Here is a 13,090-nt window from a genome sequence, read left to right as displayed (position 1 = left end):
ACTTCTACAAACTCTCCCAGGCAAATTATATTTGACCTGGTTTCAGATGTAATTGATCGCAAAGCCTGAGAATAATCTGTACGTTTTGTTTAGTTTTAGGCGGTAATGATGATGGATCAGTGTTTCTTAGACCCTCTCCAGTTGAAATGAGATCCAGAACTTCATGAAGCCCAGGCTTCTAATTTCCCCCAAGGCACAAAACCAGGAGACAATCTTCTCCATTTTACTTTTGTTTGGGCAAGAAGGGGGAATTGAGGGTTTTTCTTGAGGTTCAAGTATTGCTTTACCCACGTTGCCGGTTAAAGGTCCAAGTTTTATGTCTTTGAGCAACATTCCTTTATAATAAACACTGGTGGTAAGTTGGATTGCTTGGAGGCGGGGGGTGGGGGTGGGGGCGGTGCGGGTCATATTTGCTGAGAAGTTCAGTGTTGCTTTGAGAAGCTTAGCGTTTTTCAAGCCCTTATCTGAAATGGTCTTAAAAATGCATTCCCTTTTAGGATGTTCCTCCAGCCAGTACAAAATGTTCTGTGAAATTGCAGCAGTGGAGAGCATGTTGATTCTCTTATCCTTCGCTGAAATGCCGTAGCTATCCCAGGTGCCCATGGAGGAGCGTAGAATTGGCGAGCTCTTTATCCAGCCCGTACCAGCACAGATGGTGTGCTGGGCGCCGTCCCATTTCCCTTGCAACTGCCATATGTGAGGCGAGAATCATTTGTCCTTCCCATCTCACTGAGCTGCAAACCACAGAGGCTCAGGGAGCCCTGTGACCGCATAGCTGCAACAGTGAGTGCTGAAGCCCCCTTTTTCATAACTTCTCGGGATAAGTGAGTGTTTCAAGAAAGAAAATAAGTGAACAAGTCAATATGAAGAAAAGTCAGGGTCAGGGTTTGAACCCCTGTTTGTTAGGCATCACAGCCCCTGCTCCTTCCCTTGCCCCAAGTGGCCTCTCTTCACTATAGTGAATGTTCACGTGGCACTTTCCGCTTGCTGAGGCTTTGCACGTGAACCTTCCATTTGATCATCTGCTCTGGGAAGTGGGCAGGGCAGGTCCTCTGCCGCAGTGAGGAGACAAAGTCCCCATGAGGTTCCCAGGCTCACCCAAAGAGTCTGGTGGCCGGGAGAGGGCAGAGCTGGAAGCAAGGTCCGTGATCCTTTCTGCTGCCCAGGTGGAAGAGGGCTGAGAGTAGGGGGTGAGGCTGGCATCCTGAGATCCTTTCCTTTTTGTTGCATTCAGCCCTCTGAGCCTGTGAAAATCTCTGTGAGGCCTATTTCACAACTTGTCCTTCATAATACTGTGTCTCTCCTGCACACTGTCCATATAGGATTGTGCAGCCAAGCCTGTAAGGGGTTTTTGCGGCCAGTCCTCAGTGGGGTTCTCCAGGCCCGTAGAAGATAGCTGTGTGACCCACAGACTTGGGCTCCAGGACCAAGCTCTGGGTTGACAAAACTCCAAAGCTTTGCAGCCATTGCCTCATTTTGGTCTCATCCCTCTGCTTTCTGGTGCTGATTTTCCTTGAGCTTCCTAACTGAAAGGAATTGTGTCCCTGATGACCACTCTGTCAGCTCCACGTTGCATTTACAGGATCCCTTGCTACATGCATGATGTCATCTCCAAGAAGGGGGCTGAGCATCAGGATGGTGAGGTGTTTCTATAGCCTAGCCTTCTGAGAGGGGGGCTGAGGGAGCATGAGAGTGTGGTTAGGATGTCTTCCCACAGTCTCTCCTGTCTTCTCATGTCAGGTTTGAGGACAGCTCAGGAGAGGGTTCCTTCTCCCTCCCACCCCAGGTGATTGGGGACTGATTTAGGAGGCCTGGCATTGTCCCAGGGCTCTGACATTTTGCAGACAGAAAGCTCAGGCTTAGCTCGGTGCAAAGAGCAGGATGGGTGTGCGGAGAAGGCCTGGGTCTTCTCCAGCCCCATGGTTTCACACCTTACTCTATAGAACCCCAACCCAGGAAGGTGGCCTGGAAGTCTTACTCAAGTTTCACTTTTTAAGCATAATTATTTCCGTAAAAACTGTTAGGAAAAGCTGCATGTACTCTTGAGTTGAACATATTCTGAGCCAAAATAGTAACCCACTAGGGGCCCCCAGTGTCTTACTCTGGGCCCCTGGGTGGATTTGTGCAGACCTCAGGCCAGGGAAGTGTCTGCCCTGCCTGCTGTGGTCAGGAAACTGCCAGAAAACTGTTCTGTTTTGCTTTTTCCATGGAACAAGATTCTCAACACTGTGCAACCGAAGCAAAATACAGAAATGAGTTGGGGGCCAAGGCTGTAACTGGCCTTCATAACCTCTTCTAGGGATCATTGAGTCTCATTGTTGACTTTTTGAGTCGAGGATATAAATTTTAACTCATAAAGGAAGAGTATAGTAATAACAAATTACTGTTTTAGATGTTGAGGTTCCATGAGAGATTTTGTTGGAGGCGTAGGGGGAGTGGTAAGAAAGGGTTCTGCTGCTGAATGGAAAAAAAATCAAATTAGGAAATCACCGATCTGATGACTAGAACACTGTGCTTGGGATTAAAGACTTGGATTCTCATTTGGCTTTGCCTAGAACCGGCTGCGTGATCTTGGGCCAAACGTATCACTTCTCTGGGCCTCAGTCTCTTCATCTGTAAAACGGGGAGGTTAACTCATAAGGGCTTTTTTATTGTGCAAGTCTATAAATGCGTCTTCCTCCATGTCCCCCTCACTTGACTTCCCATTAGCACTTTATCCTTTGGAGACCTGGCTCGTCCTGGGCAGCTGAGCTCTGGCCTTTGGATTCACTCTTACCTTTGTGTACTCAGGGTTACACTGCATGGCTCGGGAAAGCCTGGAGATCCAGGTTGAGTTTAAAGCTTTCCTGGGGCATCCCCCTGCTAAAGCTTGACCTGGTGTTTAAACCGGAAAACATGCCCAGCCATACACTCACATAGCATTGCCATTGCATGGGCTGAATTTGAGCCTCTGCCCTTCTCAGGGTTGACCTTGATGCCACACTAGTCCAGGTATGTTCTCAGAGCTTCTGGGTTTCACAGTCCTGGTGTGACACTCGGGTCGTTTTCCCTGTGGAGATGGTCAAGAAGAAGCCCTGCCAGTCATGAAGTTTTTGTAGTCCCTTCTCGTGTAGATTAGAAGACACCCCCAGAGAGCAGAAGCTCAACTTTCTGGGTCAGGAGAACTTTTTTACCAAATAGATTTAAACATTCTTTGGGCCTCAAAGGGTTAGGGGGGTAACCTTTTTCCCTGAAAGCCATGTGCCCTGTGCATTTCAGTCATAGACTGAGCATTGCAGCCCCCTCCCTCCCTAGAATCACCTTCCCTTAAACACTGACTCATGGGATGGTGTTAGAAGATTCCCAGGCATGTGAAGTCCCAGGTTTTATTCACAAAACCTGGACACTCTTAGTAACTTCTTGAGAGATGCTGGGAGGATAAGCATACAGTTTCTAGCTATTATGGATTCTTGAAAATAACACTTAGAGCTGTTTTGTTTTGTATTTAGTTGCTTACCTGGGCTGTATTGATCAGACAAAAATGAAAATTGATGTAGAACAAAACCTGAAGAATGCAGACTTTGGGAGGTGGAAGTAGAATTTATTACACCATTAAAAGATGCTGACAGCTTATCCATAGTGGAGCCCATTTGGCCTCTTTTAGGCAAAGTACCTTTTATAATCACACAACCCAGGGGTCATTGAAAGAATGCATGCCTGCTGAGCCCACAGCTCTAAAAATTTACCTTTTTAAGAAAACCGCAAACTGGCTTGTTAGAAAGGAAGCCTAGGCCCAGCATGGTTGCTCCCGCTACAGGTAGCTGAGGAAGGAGGCGTTCTGGTTGGTAAACAGCAATTTTGCAAAGAATCTGAACACTTTAAAATATGCTTTATGCTAAAGCAATATATTCTGAACTTCTAATTACCCTCTAGGGCTTTTGTGAGGAGTCAATGAAATTAAATGCCTTACCTGCTTAGAAGAGGCCGTGACACACAGTGGGGGCTCAATAAACGCTTGTTGAATGAATAACCACACAGAATCCCTCTCATTAACATTCTTATCTGGTGACTCAGCATACAGATAAGCAATACACCAGAAAAGGTAGCAAATATTATTAAGTTTGCTGACTGGGGACTGTGGGCATTTTACAGTCTCTAAAAAGGAAAGCAAAATCAACCAAATTCCGTAGTGCACCAAACACAGCCTTCTAACAGCAGTGGAATTTTCCTAGCCAGGCTCCCCTAGGATGTAGGAGAAATTTTCCACATGGGGAAGACCTCCATGGCAGGGCTGTCATGCTTCTCCTTCCCCACCCTCAACTTGCCTCTGCAGATCGGCTTCCAGATTCGCACTCGGGTGCAGGACCTGGGCCACGGCTGCATCTTCCTGGTGCAGAAGGCGGGCGCCCTCCAGGTGTGCCCCACAGACAGCTACACCAAGAGGGAACTGATCGAGTGTGCCCGCGCTGTCACCGAGAAGGTAAGGGGCAGCCTGCAGGACAGGTGGGCACGGTGACCTGCTGTGATAGACCAGGAAACTCAGCCAAAAGCCATGTAGCCAGCTCAGGTCTGGTGGTCTTCCCACCCACCCAGGGTCTCCCCAGGGCCAGGGTGCATCAGGGGGTGGGGGTGATCCATGGTCCTGAGAAACTGGGCATGAGAAAGACTGTCCCACAGAGGTCAGGGCCCCAGGGTCACCTTGGAGGGCTCACCTGTGACAGACTGGATGGGCGGTATCCAAGTCACAGTCAGCACCTGGAGCCCCTCCCTGCAGCCTCTCTGTGTACTTTTACCGGCAGGCTCCCTTCCCAGGGAGACTCCCGGTACTGGGGGCTGAGGAAGAAGGACCTTTATTTCCTTTGTGTAACCTTTCCATTTCCAGATGAGACAGTGCAGCGGGGAGGGTTAAGCACCCACCAACGTCGTCGCATTGCACCTTGGTTGGGAGGGCAGGAGCCTGCAGGATCTTTCCTGACTGGGCAGCTGTTTGTAGGGAGAATCCCATAGCCTAGTGCATGGGACGCTAGCTGGGCTACTTGGCCCGGCTAAGCCCCAACTTCCTCATCTGTAAAGTGAGGATGAAGAATCCTCGGCCCATGGGGTATGAAGATTCCATGCAGGAATGGGTGTCTAAGAGCTAGGCACGGTGCCAAGTGCATGTTCTATGTTTAATCAGTGCTAGCTGCTGTTCCCTGTCCCCCAACACTACCTTCTCTCAGTAAGTTTTTCCTGGTTCACAGCACCCTGTTCTGAATATCCCTTCCATCGCAGTCCCAGTAGCTCCTTGACTCTCCCACAGTTTGCTGATGGTTTGCCTGACTTATTTCTCTTGAGTCATTTTTCAAGGCAGCTGCCGTGCAGGCCACTTGGGGTTCAGGCTACAGCACCCATGCTTTGCTGGAATTCTCTTTCCTTCATTTGGGTCATAGGACAGAGGGCTCTGCATTGTTGGGAAGCTTGGCAGCAGGATTTGATGGACATGGGTGGGGGGCCCTCCTCCGAAGGTGCCAGTACAGAGGCTGCTCTATACATGGCCCCTTGCCACAGCCAAGCATCCATCTGGCTGTCTCCCGCAGCCCGCATGACCGTCCAGGCCTCCCTGGACTTCTTAGAATGAGGAAATAAATCTCTCAGCTGGAGGAAGGCATTCTCTCTCCTTTCAATGCCTTTCCTTGTTGTTGGAGTTCTCATACCAAGTTCTCCCTTAGAAGACCTTGAAACAGAAAGCACAAGGGAGGGGAGGAGGGGTCCAGGCCGCGTGGCATTGGTAGCCTGGCCCAGCAGCATGGTCTTCTTGAGCTGGCCTCCTTCCTGCTTCTCCCAGCTGGGGATCCCTGACTCAGGACACTGGGAGGAGGATCAGAGGCAGGGGGTCCGCTCATTCAGAGCATCTAGGCATTGGAGCAGTTGCCTGCCCTCCCATCTCCACCTGGCATCGTTCTTACCTGTCTAGGTGTGTCTTTGTGATCCCCCCCCCCCACCAGCCACCATGAGGACAGACTCATAAGGGGAAGCGAGGGGCTGATATGGCATATGGCAGGAATGTGGGGGGAGGCCTGGAGCTGGGACCTGGCTGTGAAGGGAGCTCACTTCCGCACAGCCAGAGCAGAGGCATACCCAGGGGCGTGGTGGGTCTGGTTTGCCTTGTAGGAAAGTGTCTCTAGGAACAGGAGGGTGTACTGGAGGGGTGACAGTTGCCGGCAGAGGGTTTCTGGCGTGGAAGACTCTGGAATGAACACCTTAGCCAACCTGTTGGTGGCAGGTGATGGCTTGAGATGGCAGGTGGGGTGGAGAGGTGACATGAGGGGACCCTCCCTGGCCTCCAGCCCCTATGGGGTCCACTATGAAAAGTTTCTAGTCAAGAGGCAGCCAAGGGAAGGAATGATGAGTGAGAAGCCCATCAGGAGGGACAGAAACAGCCATCGCTTTCACAGAAGCCTCATCCTTATCCCCCTTTGTAGCTTCTGAAACATAACTCAATAAAGAGTAGCATCTGCCCTCCACGAAACACTTCTTACATGCTACGCACTGTACATACATACTCGCCCAGTGAGTCCTCCCATAGCTCCCTTTTCCAGATGAGGAAACAGAGACTTAGATAAGACAGCCTACCCAAGGTTGTGTTGTCGCCAGCAAATGGCACTGCTCTTATTCAGAGAGGCTGCGGCCTCCAGACGGTGCTGCTTTGACTCTCAGAGAGAAAATTCATGGTTCTGATTTGTTTTTTGGTTTTTTTTTTTTTTCACTTTTTGATTTCCAGATTTATTGAGATGTAATTGACATATGGCACTTTATAAGTTTAGCTTGCGTGGCATCATTTCTTCGTACATCTGTTATGAAATGATTATCATAAGTTTAGTTACTACCCATCATCTCATATGAATACAAAAAGTATGTTTGTCTGTATATTTGTTCCCTTGTAATGAGAGCTCTTTGAAATTTTAACAACTTTCACATGGATCACAAAGCGGTGCCTACTAGAGTCATCATCTTAGGCATTATACTGGGACTTAGCTTAAAGCTAGAAGTTTGTGCCTTTTGACCACCTTCCTCCAATCTCACCACCACCCCACCCCCTGCCATAACCACAAATCTGATCTCCCTTTCTATGAGTTTGGCTGGTTTTTTGCTTTAATTTTTATTCCGTTTATTTAAACTAAAAACAAAAACAGTTCACCCATTTTTTCCTACCCCTCATCCCCAGCCTCTTGGCAACCACCAATCTGTTCTCTGTATTTATGAGCTTGATACTTGGTTTTAAGATTCCACTGTTAGATCATGCATTATTTGTCTTTTTCTGACTTATTTCACTTAGCATGGTGCCTTTGATGTCCGTTCATGTTTTTGAAAATGGCAAGATTTAATTCTTACTTCTGGTTGAATAATATTCTATTGTATATATATACCACATTTTCTTTATCCACTTATCCATCAATAGACACTTGGGTTTTTTCCCAGGTCTTGGCTATTATAAATAGTGCTGCAGTGAACATAGGGGTTATATTATCTTTTTGAGTTAGTGTTTTCACTGTCTTTGACTAAATACCCAGAAGTGGAACTGTTGGATCACACAGTAGTTTTATGTTTAATGTTTGAGGAACCTTCATGTTGTCCTTCATATGGGGCTGTACCAATTTATATTTCCACCAAAGATGGGTAAGTGTTGCCTTTCCTCTACAACTCTGCCAACACTTGTTGCTTCTTGTCATTTTGATGACAAACATTCTGACAGATATGAAGTGATAATTCATTGTGGTTTTGATTTGTTTTCCTTGATAATTACATGGAGCATCTTTCCATGTGCCTGTTGGCCGTCTGTATGTCTTTTTTGGGGAAATGTCCATTCAGGTCCTCTGCCCATTTTAAAAATCAGACTTTTTTTTTTTTTTTTTTGCCATTGAGTTGTATGAGTTCTTTATATTTTTATCAGACACATGATTTGCAAATATTTTTTCCCATTCAGTAAATTGCCTTTTCATTTTGTTGGTGGTTTCCTTTACTGTGCAGAAGCTTTTTAGTTTGATAGAGTCCCATTTGTTTATTTTTGCTTTTATTGCTTGGGCTTTTGGTGTCAGATTCATTGCCAAGACCTATTTCAAGGAAGTCACCACCAGTATTTTCTTCTAGGAGTTCTGTGGTTTCTGGTCTTATATTTAATCCATTTTGAGTTAATCTTTGTGCATGGTATAAGATAGTGGTCCAGTTTGATTCTGCTGCTTGTGGCTGTCCAGTTTTCTCAACACCATTTATTGAACACACTGTTACTTCCCAGTTGCATATTCTTGGCTTCTTTATTATAAATTACTTCACTAGATATCCATGGGTCTGTTTCTGGGCTCTTTATTCCATCTATGTGTCCATTTTTATGCCATTACCGTACTGTTGTAATTACTCTGGTTTTGTGATATGTTGGAAATCAGAAAGCATGATGCTCTAGTTTTGTTCTTCTTCCTCAAGATTGCTTTGGCTAATTGGAATCATTTATGGTTCCACACATATTTTAGGATTGTTTGTTCTATTTCTGTAAAAATATTCCATTGGAATTGTGATAAGAATTGCATTGAGTTGTATATTGATTTGGGTAGTATGGATATTTTAACAATATTCTTTTAATCCATGAGCACAGACTATCTTTTCTTTGTGTCTTGAATTTCTTTGATGTCTCGTAGTTTTCAAGATACAGGTCTTTCACCTCCTTGTTAAATTTATTCCTAGGTATTCTATTCTTTTTTGATGCAATTGCAGATTGGATTGTTTTCTTGATTTCGCTTTCTAATAGTTCATTATTAGTATTTAGAAATGCAATAGATTTTTCTATACTGATTTTTGTATCCTGCAGATTTGCTGAATTCATTGATTAGTTCAAACAGTTTTTTTAATGGAGTCATGAAGGTTTTCTATATATAAAATGTCATCTGCCAATAGTGACAGTTTTACTTCTTCCTTTCCAATTTGGATGCCTTTTATTTCTTGTCTCATTGCTCTAGCTAGGACTTCCAATACTAGATTGAATTAAGTGGTGATGGTAGTTTCTTTGTCTTATTCCCAATCTTAGAAGAAAATACTTTTGCTTTTCACCTTTGAGTATGATATTAGCCATGGGCTTGTTTTATGTGGCCTTTATTATATTGATGTGTGTTCTCGCTCTACATACTTTGTTGACATTTTTATCATAAATGGATGTTGAATTTTGTCCAATGCTTTTTCTGCATTCATTGAGGTGACCATATGATTTTTACCCTTCATTTTGTAAATATGGTGTGTCACAATGACTGATAGGTGGATATTGAACCATCCTTGCATCCCTGGAATAAATCCCACTTGACTATGGTGTGTGATACTTTTATTGTTTTGTTGAATTCAGTTTGAGGATTTTTGCACCTTGTTCATCAGAGATATTGGCGTATACTTTTCTTGTGGCATCCTGGCCTGGTTTTGGTATCAGAGTAAAGTTGGGCTCAAAATGAGTTTGGAAGAATTTCCTCCTCTTCTGTTTCTTGAACATTGTTTGCAGTGTTTGTTTTTGTTTTTTGTTTTAGTCTGAAAACCTTTGGGTTATATTTTCTCCATCTTCCACACCCTCTGACATTTCCTCTCTGCCTACAGGTGTCCTTGGTGCTATCAGCTCTCCAGGCTGGGAACAAAGGGACCCAGGCATGTATCACAGCTGCCACTGCCGTGTCTGGGATCATTGCCGACCTGGACACCACCATCATGTTTGCAACTGCAGGGACCCTTAACGCAGAGAACAATGAGACCTTTGCAGACCACAGGTGTGTGAATGAAGGCTGTCCTGTGGGCTTCTGAATGGAGAGAGGTTCAGTATGGCCTGGTGAACTTTGGAGATTTCAACAGGATGCTCAAGTGGGGGTGGGGGCGGTGAACCATGTAATCAAAAGAAATGCCCTTTGTCAGTTGTAAACAGAGTCATGTTCTGGCTTTGCCTTTCACAGCTTAAATCAAGTCTGCTCCAGCAGAGGATAGCTTTTTGGTCATTTTGCTTTCTAAGCTAAAAAGCTGTGCCTCTGATTTTCTCACCATCTCCAGTGGGACTGGGAGTGGCTGGGGCAGGCATTTAGCTCTTAGCCAAATGGAGTGAAGTTCTGAACCTGCTGTCTTCCTGGGGATGACTCTTCAGACTCTGCTTCAGAGGCTGGTGCCAGGGCCTTTGTTTATGCTGGAGGCTCCCCACCCTCACCCGTATCCTCACATGTCCAGCCCTTCTCTTCCTCTCTCTTCTGCCCCAGGACTGGGCTGGGGAAGAGATTCTCAGTGCTCTGTCACCCCTTCCAGAACTCAGTCCCTTGGGCTCTGACGTCCAGGGAAAGATCCCCTGACTCAGAGTTCCCTGTAGCTATGAAATATTTTCAGGGATAGTAGGAACAACAGGAAGGAAGCTACAGGGCTGGGGGGAGGGGACCACCCTAATGACCCTGAATCTTTTTTTTTTTTTAGGGCTACACCCAAGGCATGTAGAATTTCCCAGGCTAGGAGTTGAATCAGAGCTACAGCTGCTGACCTACATCACAGCCACAGCAACACCAGATCCTTAACCCACTGAGCGAGGCAAGGGATCAAATCCACCTCCTTGTGGATATTAGCGGAATTCGTTTCCACTGTGCTGCAAGGGGAACTCCTGAATCTTTAATTGAAGCTTTACTATTACTGGACAGTCTGAATTCTGAGCTGACTTCCCCTTCCTCTCTCCTAATCCTACATGGAAGATGAGAGCCTCCTATTAAGGAGGGCAAATACATCACCTATCTTCTTCAACACCTTTTAACAAAAGCCCCATGGGAGCGTTTCATTTCTTCCTAACTCCCAGTGACCAAGCTCTGCCCTTGTCTCTCCCCCTAACCCACCCTCCCCACCTCCTCAGGGAGAACATTCTGAAGACAGCCAAGGCCTTGGTGGAAGACACGAAGTTGCTGGTGTCGGGGGCTGCATCCACTCCAGACAAGCTGGCCCAGGCGGCCCAGTCCTCAGCAGCCACCATCACTCAGCTCGCCGAGGTGGTCAAGCTGGGGGCCGCCAGCCTCGGCTCTGATGACCCTGAGACCCAGGTAGGTTTGGGTGGGCCTCATGTTCCCCCAAACAGTGTGCACCAGGCCTCAGAAGAAATCAAAGGCAAAATAGGAACTTTGGGAGTAAACACTACGTACATGAAGGTGTGCACGGTTTGCAGATTGGGGGCAAGATAGTGGCATGGACTGTGGTATGGCCATGGCGATGGAAATGAGCCAGCAGATTTGAGAGGACTCTTTATAGACTCAGGCAGGCATGGTGAACATGGATGCAGTGAGTGTTTGGAGGTAAGGGAGACAGCAGAGTGCAGGATGTTGGCACATTCAGGCTAGAGCATTGAACAGACCGTGGCTCCATGTACCCAGCCAGCGCTCCCTGGAGGGAGGGCTGGCTTGGGCAGAGGTGAAGGTGAATTGGGTTTGGAGAGTGTTGATTTGGAAGTTCCAGAGAGACATGCAGGCAGAACTGGTGGGTGGGCTTGAGCCTGCCTGGGTTTGGGGATGTGGGTGCAGGGGTTGATGGCAGATGGTGACTGGAACCACAGGGGAGGAGGAGGAAAAGGGGGTCAAGGCAGCGCTGATGCCCACCATTTAGGACCATCTTAAGGAGAAAGAGATGCCTAAGGAGACCAAGAAGCAGCAGGAGCTGGTAGGAGAATCAGGGGGCTTGATGTTAAGAGGAGGGAGTGTTTCAGCCCACCAGAGACACCCCCGAGAAGGTGACAAAGACCAAGGTCTGAGGGCCAGTATCCAGCCCCAGGACCTTAAAGGGCAGAGGCCACCCAGTCAAGGCTGTTCGTGAGCAGTGGCCAGATGGAGTAAAGGGAGGAAGGCAGCGTGCATAGGCGTCCACTTGAGAAGCTTGGCTCCCGAGGGGATGATAGAGAGGAACTGAGGGGCAGGGGAGGGCTGCAAGCTCTGCAATTCCTCTGCTTTGGATTTAGCATCTTCACGGATGTTATATGCGTGGTCCTTGGCCCCCCAGCCTAGACTGTCAGCTCCCCAAGGACAGGAACTGTGGTTTATTGGTCTTTGACACCTACTCATATAGCACAGCTCCCAACAAAGTAGTTGAGCCCTTGAACTAACAGCGAAGCCTGGCCATCGTTAGTGGATTCCACACATTCCTGAGTGCCAAACCTAAAAATCCCTCTATTCTGTCCACCCAGCACCAGAAGGTGGTGAACAGTTTCTACTGCTTAAACCACAGTCAGTAAACGAGCCTATTAAGCCCATTCGGACAACATGGGAGAAAGAACCCCTGCTGTAGCACCCAGTTGACGACAGCAGCTGTTCTGGTGAACACCAGGCCACCAGCTTTGCTCCCACACAGCTTGACCCTCCCCTTCCTGACATCCCCCAGTGGAGTGAAGCTCCGTGAGGAAACATTTCAGGAGTTGACTTTTTACTTCTCTGCTGCCTTCTCTTTAATAACATCAGAGCTCAGATTGGCTGCCCCCTGGAATTCCACAAATTCACAGAAGTCTCTCCCTGGGTATTGTGCTTACCCCCATGGAGGAAGGAAGAGCCAGAGAATGCATCAGTGGGGTTGGAACCCACACTCTTCCTGAGCCTGGCCCAACTTCAGGAGGAGTGAATCGGCTGGGAGGAGTTACATCTCTGACACAGAGAAATGTACCGAATTGCCTAGAGTTTTAAATCCAGGTGGTCTCCATGTCCTAGAGCCCAGTTTCTTTTGAGACTGTCCATGGAAAATGTCCCCCCAGAAAAGAAAAGTGTGCCCACTCGATGGTCGCCGTGCAGTGACACAGGATGGGACAGTGTATGCCAGATGTCCGCAGCACAACTGCCCCTCCCTGTGTGGTCCCCACCATCAGCCCCTCCTCACCAGACCTGTGGTTTCAGAGGTTGGCAGAGGTCCCCTGCGCCCTGTGGGAGAGAAGTCACAGGATGGAGATGGAGAAGGTGAGAGGCTGGGCAGTCGAGGTGTGGCTTTGCAGGTTCTGGGACATCTGAATTTCTAAGATGTTTTCACATCCCTTGTCTGGTTCATCCTTTCAGCGGTAGGGCTGGTGCTGCTGACCCTGATGGTAGATGAGAAGCCGAGGCCACAGAGCGTAATACAG

The 13,090-nt window shown here is 47.4% G+C and overlaps 1 protein-coding gene across 14 annotated transcripts in view; it reads left to right on the top strand.

The window, feature by feature from the left end:
* The window catches only part of TLN2 (talin 2), a 472,001-nt gene that overhangs the window by 417,012 nt on the left and 41,899 nt on the right, over positions 1–13,090 (top strand). For 13 of the 14 annotated variants that reach the window (XM_021094283.1, XM_021094275.1, XM_021094269.1 and 10 more), the window contains 3 exons: positions 4,313–4,459; positions 9,586–9,752; positions 10,859–11,042. In XM_021094283.1, the coding sequence (XP_020949942.1) occupies positions 4,313–4,459; positions 9,586–9,752; positions 10,859–11,042 (498 nt within the window). The remainder of the gene's footprint in view (positions 1–4,312; positions 4,460–9,585; positions 9,753–10,858; positions 11,043–13,090) is intronic. The other variant, XM_021094327.1, reaches the window with a different exon arrangement.

The sequence above is a fragment of the Sus scrofa genome, chromosome 1, assembly GCF_000003025.6.
Source record: "Sus scrofa isolate TJ Tabasco breed Duroc chromosome 1, Sscrofa11.1, whole genome shotgun sequence".
NCBI classification, from domain to species: domain Eukaryota; kingdom Metazoa; phylum Chordata; class Mammalia; order Artiodactyla; family Suidae; genus Sus; species Sus scrofa.
The sequence above is the reverse complement of the archived record's forward strand: the minus strand, read 5'-3'. Positions and strand labels throughout refer to the sequence as shown.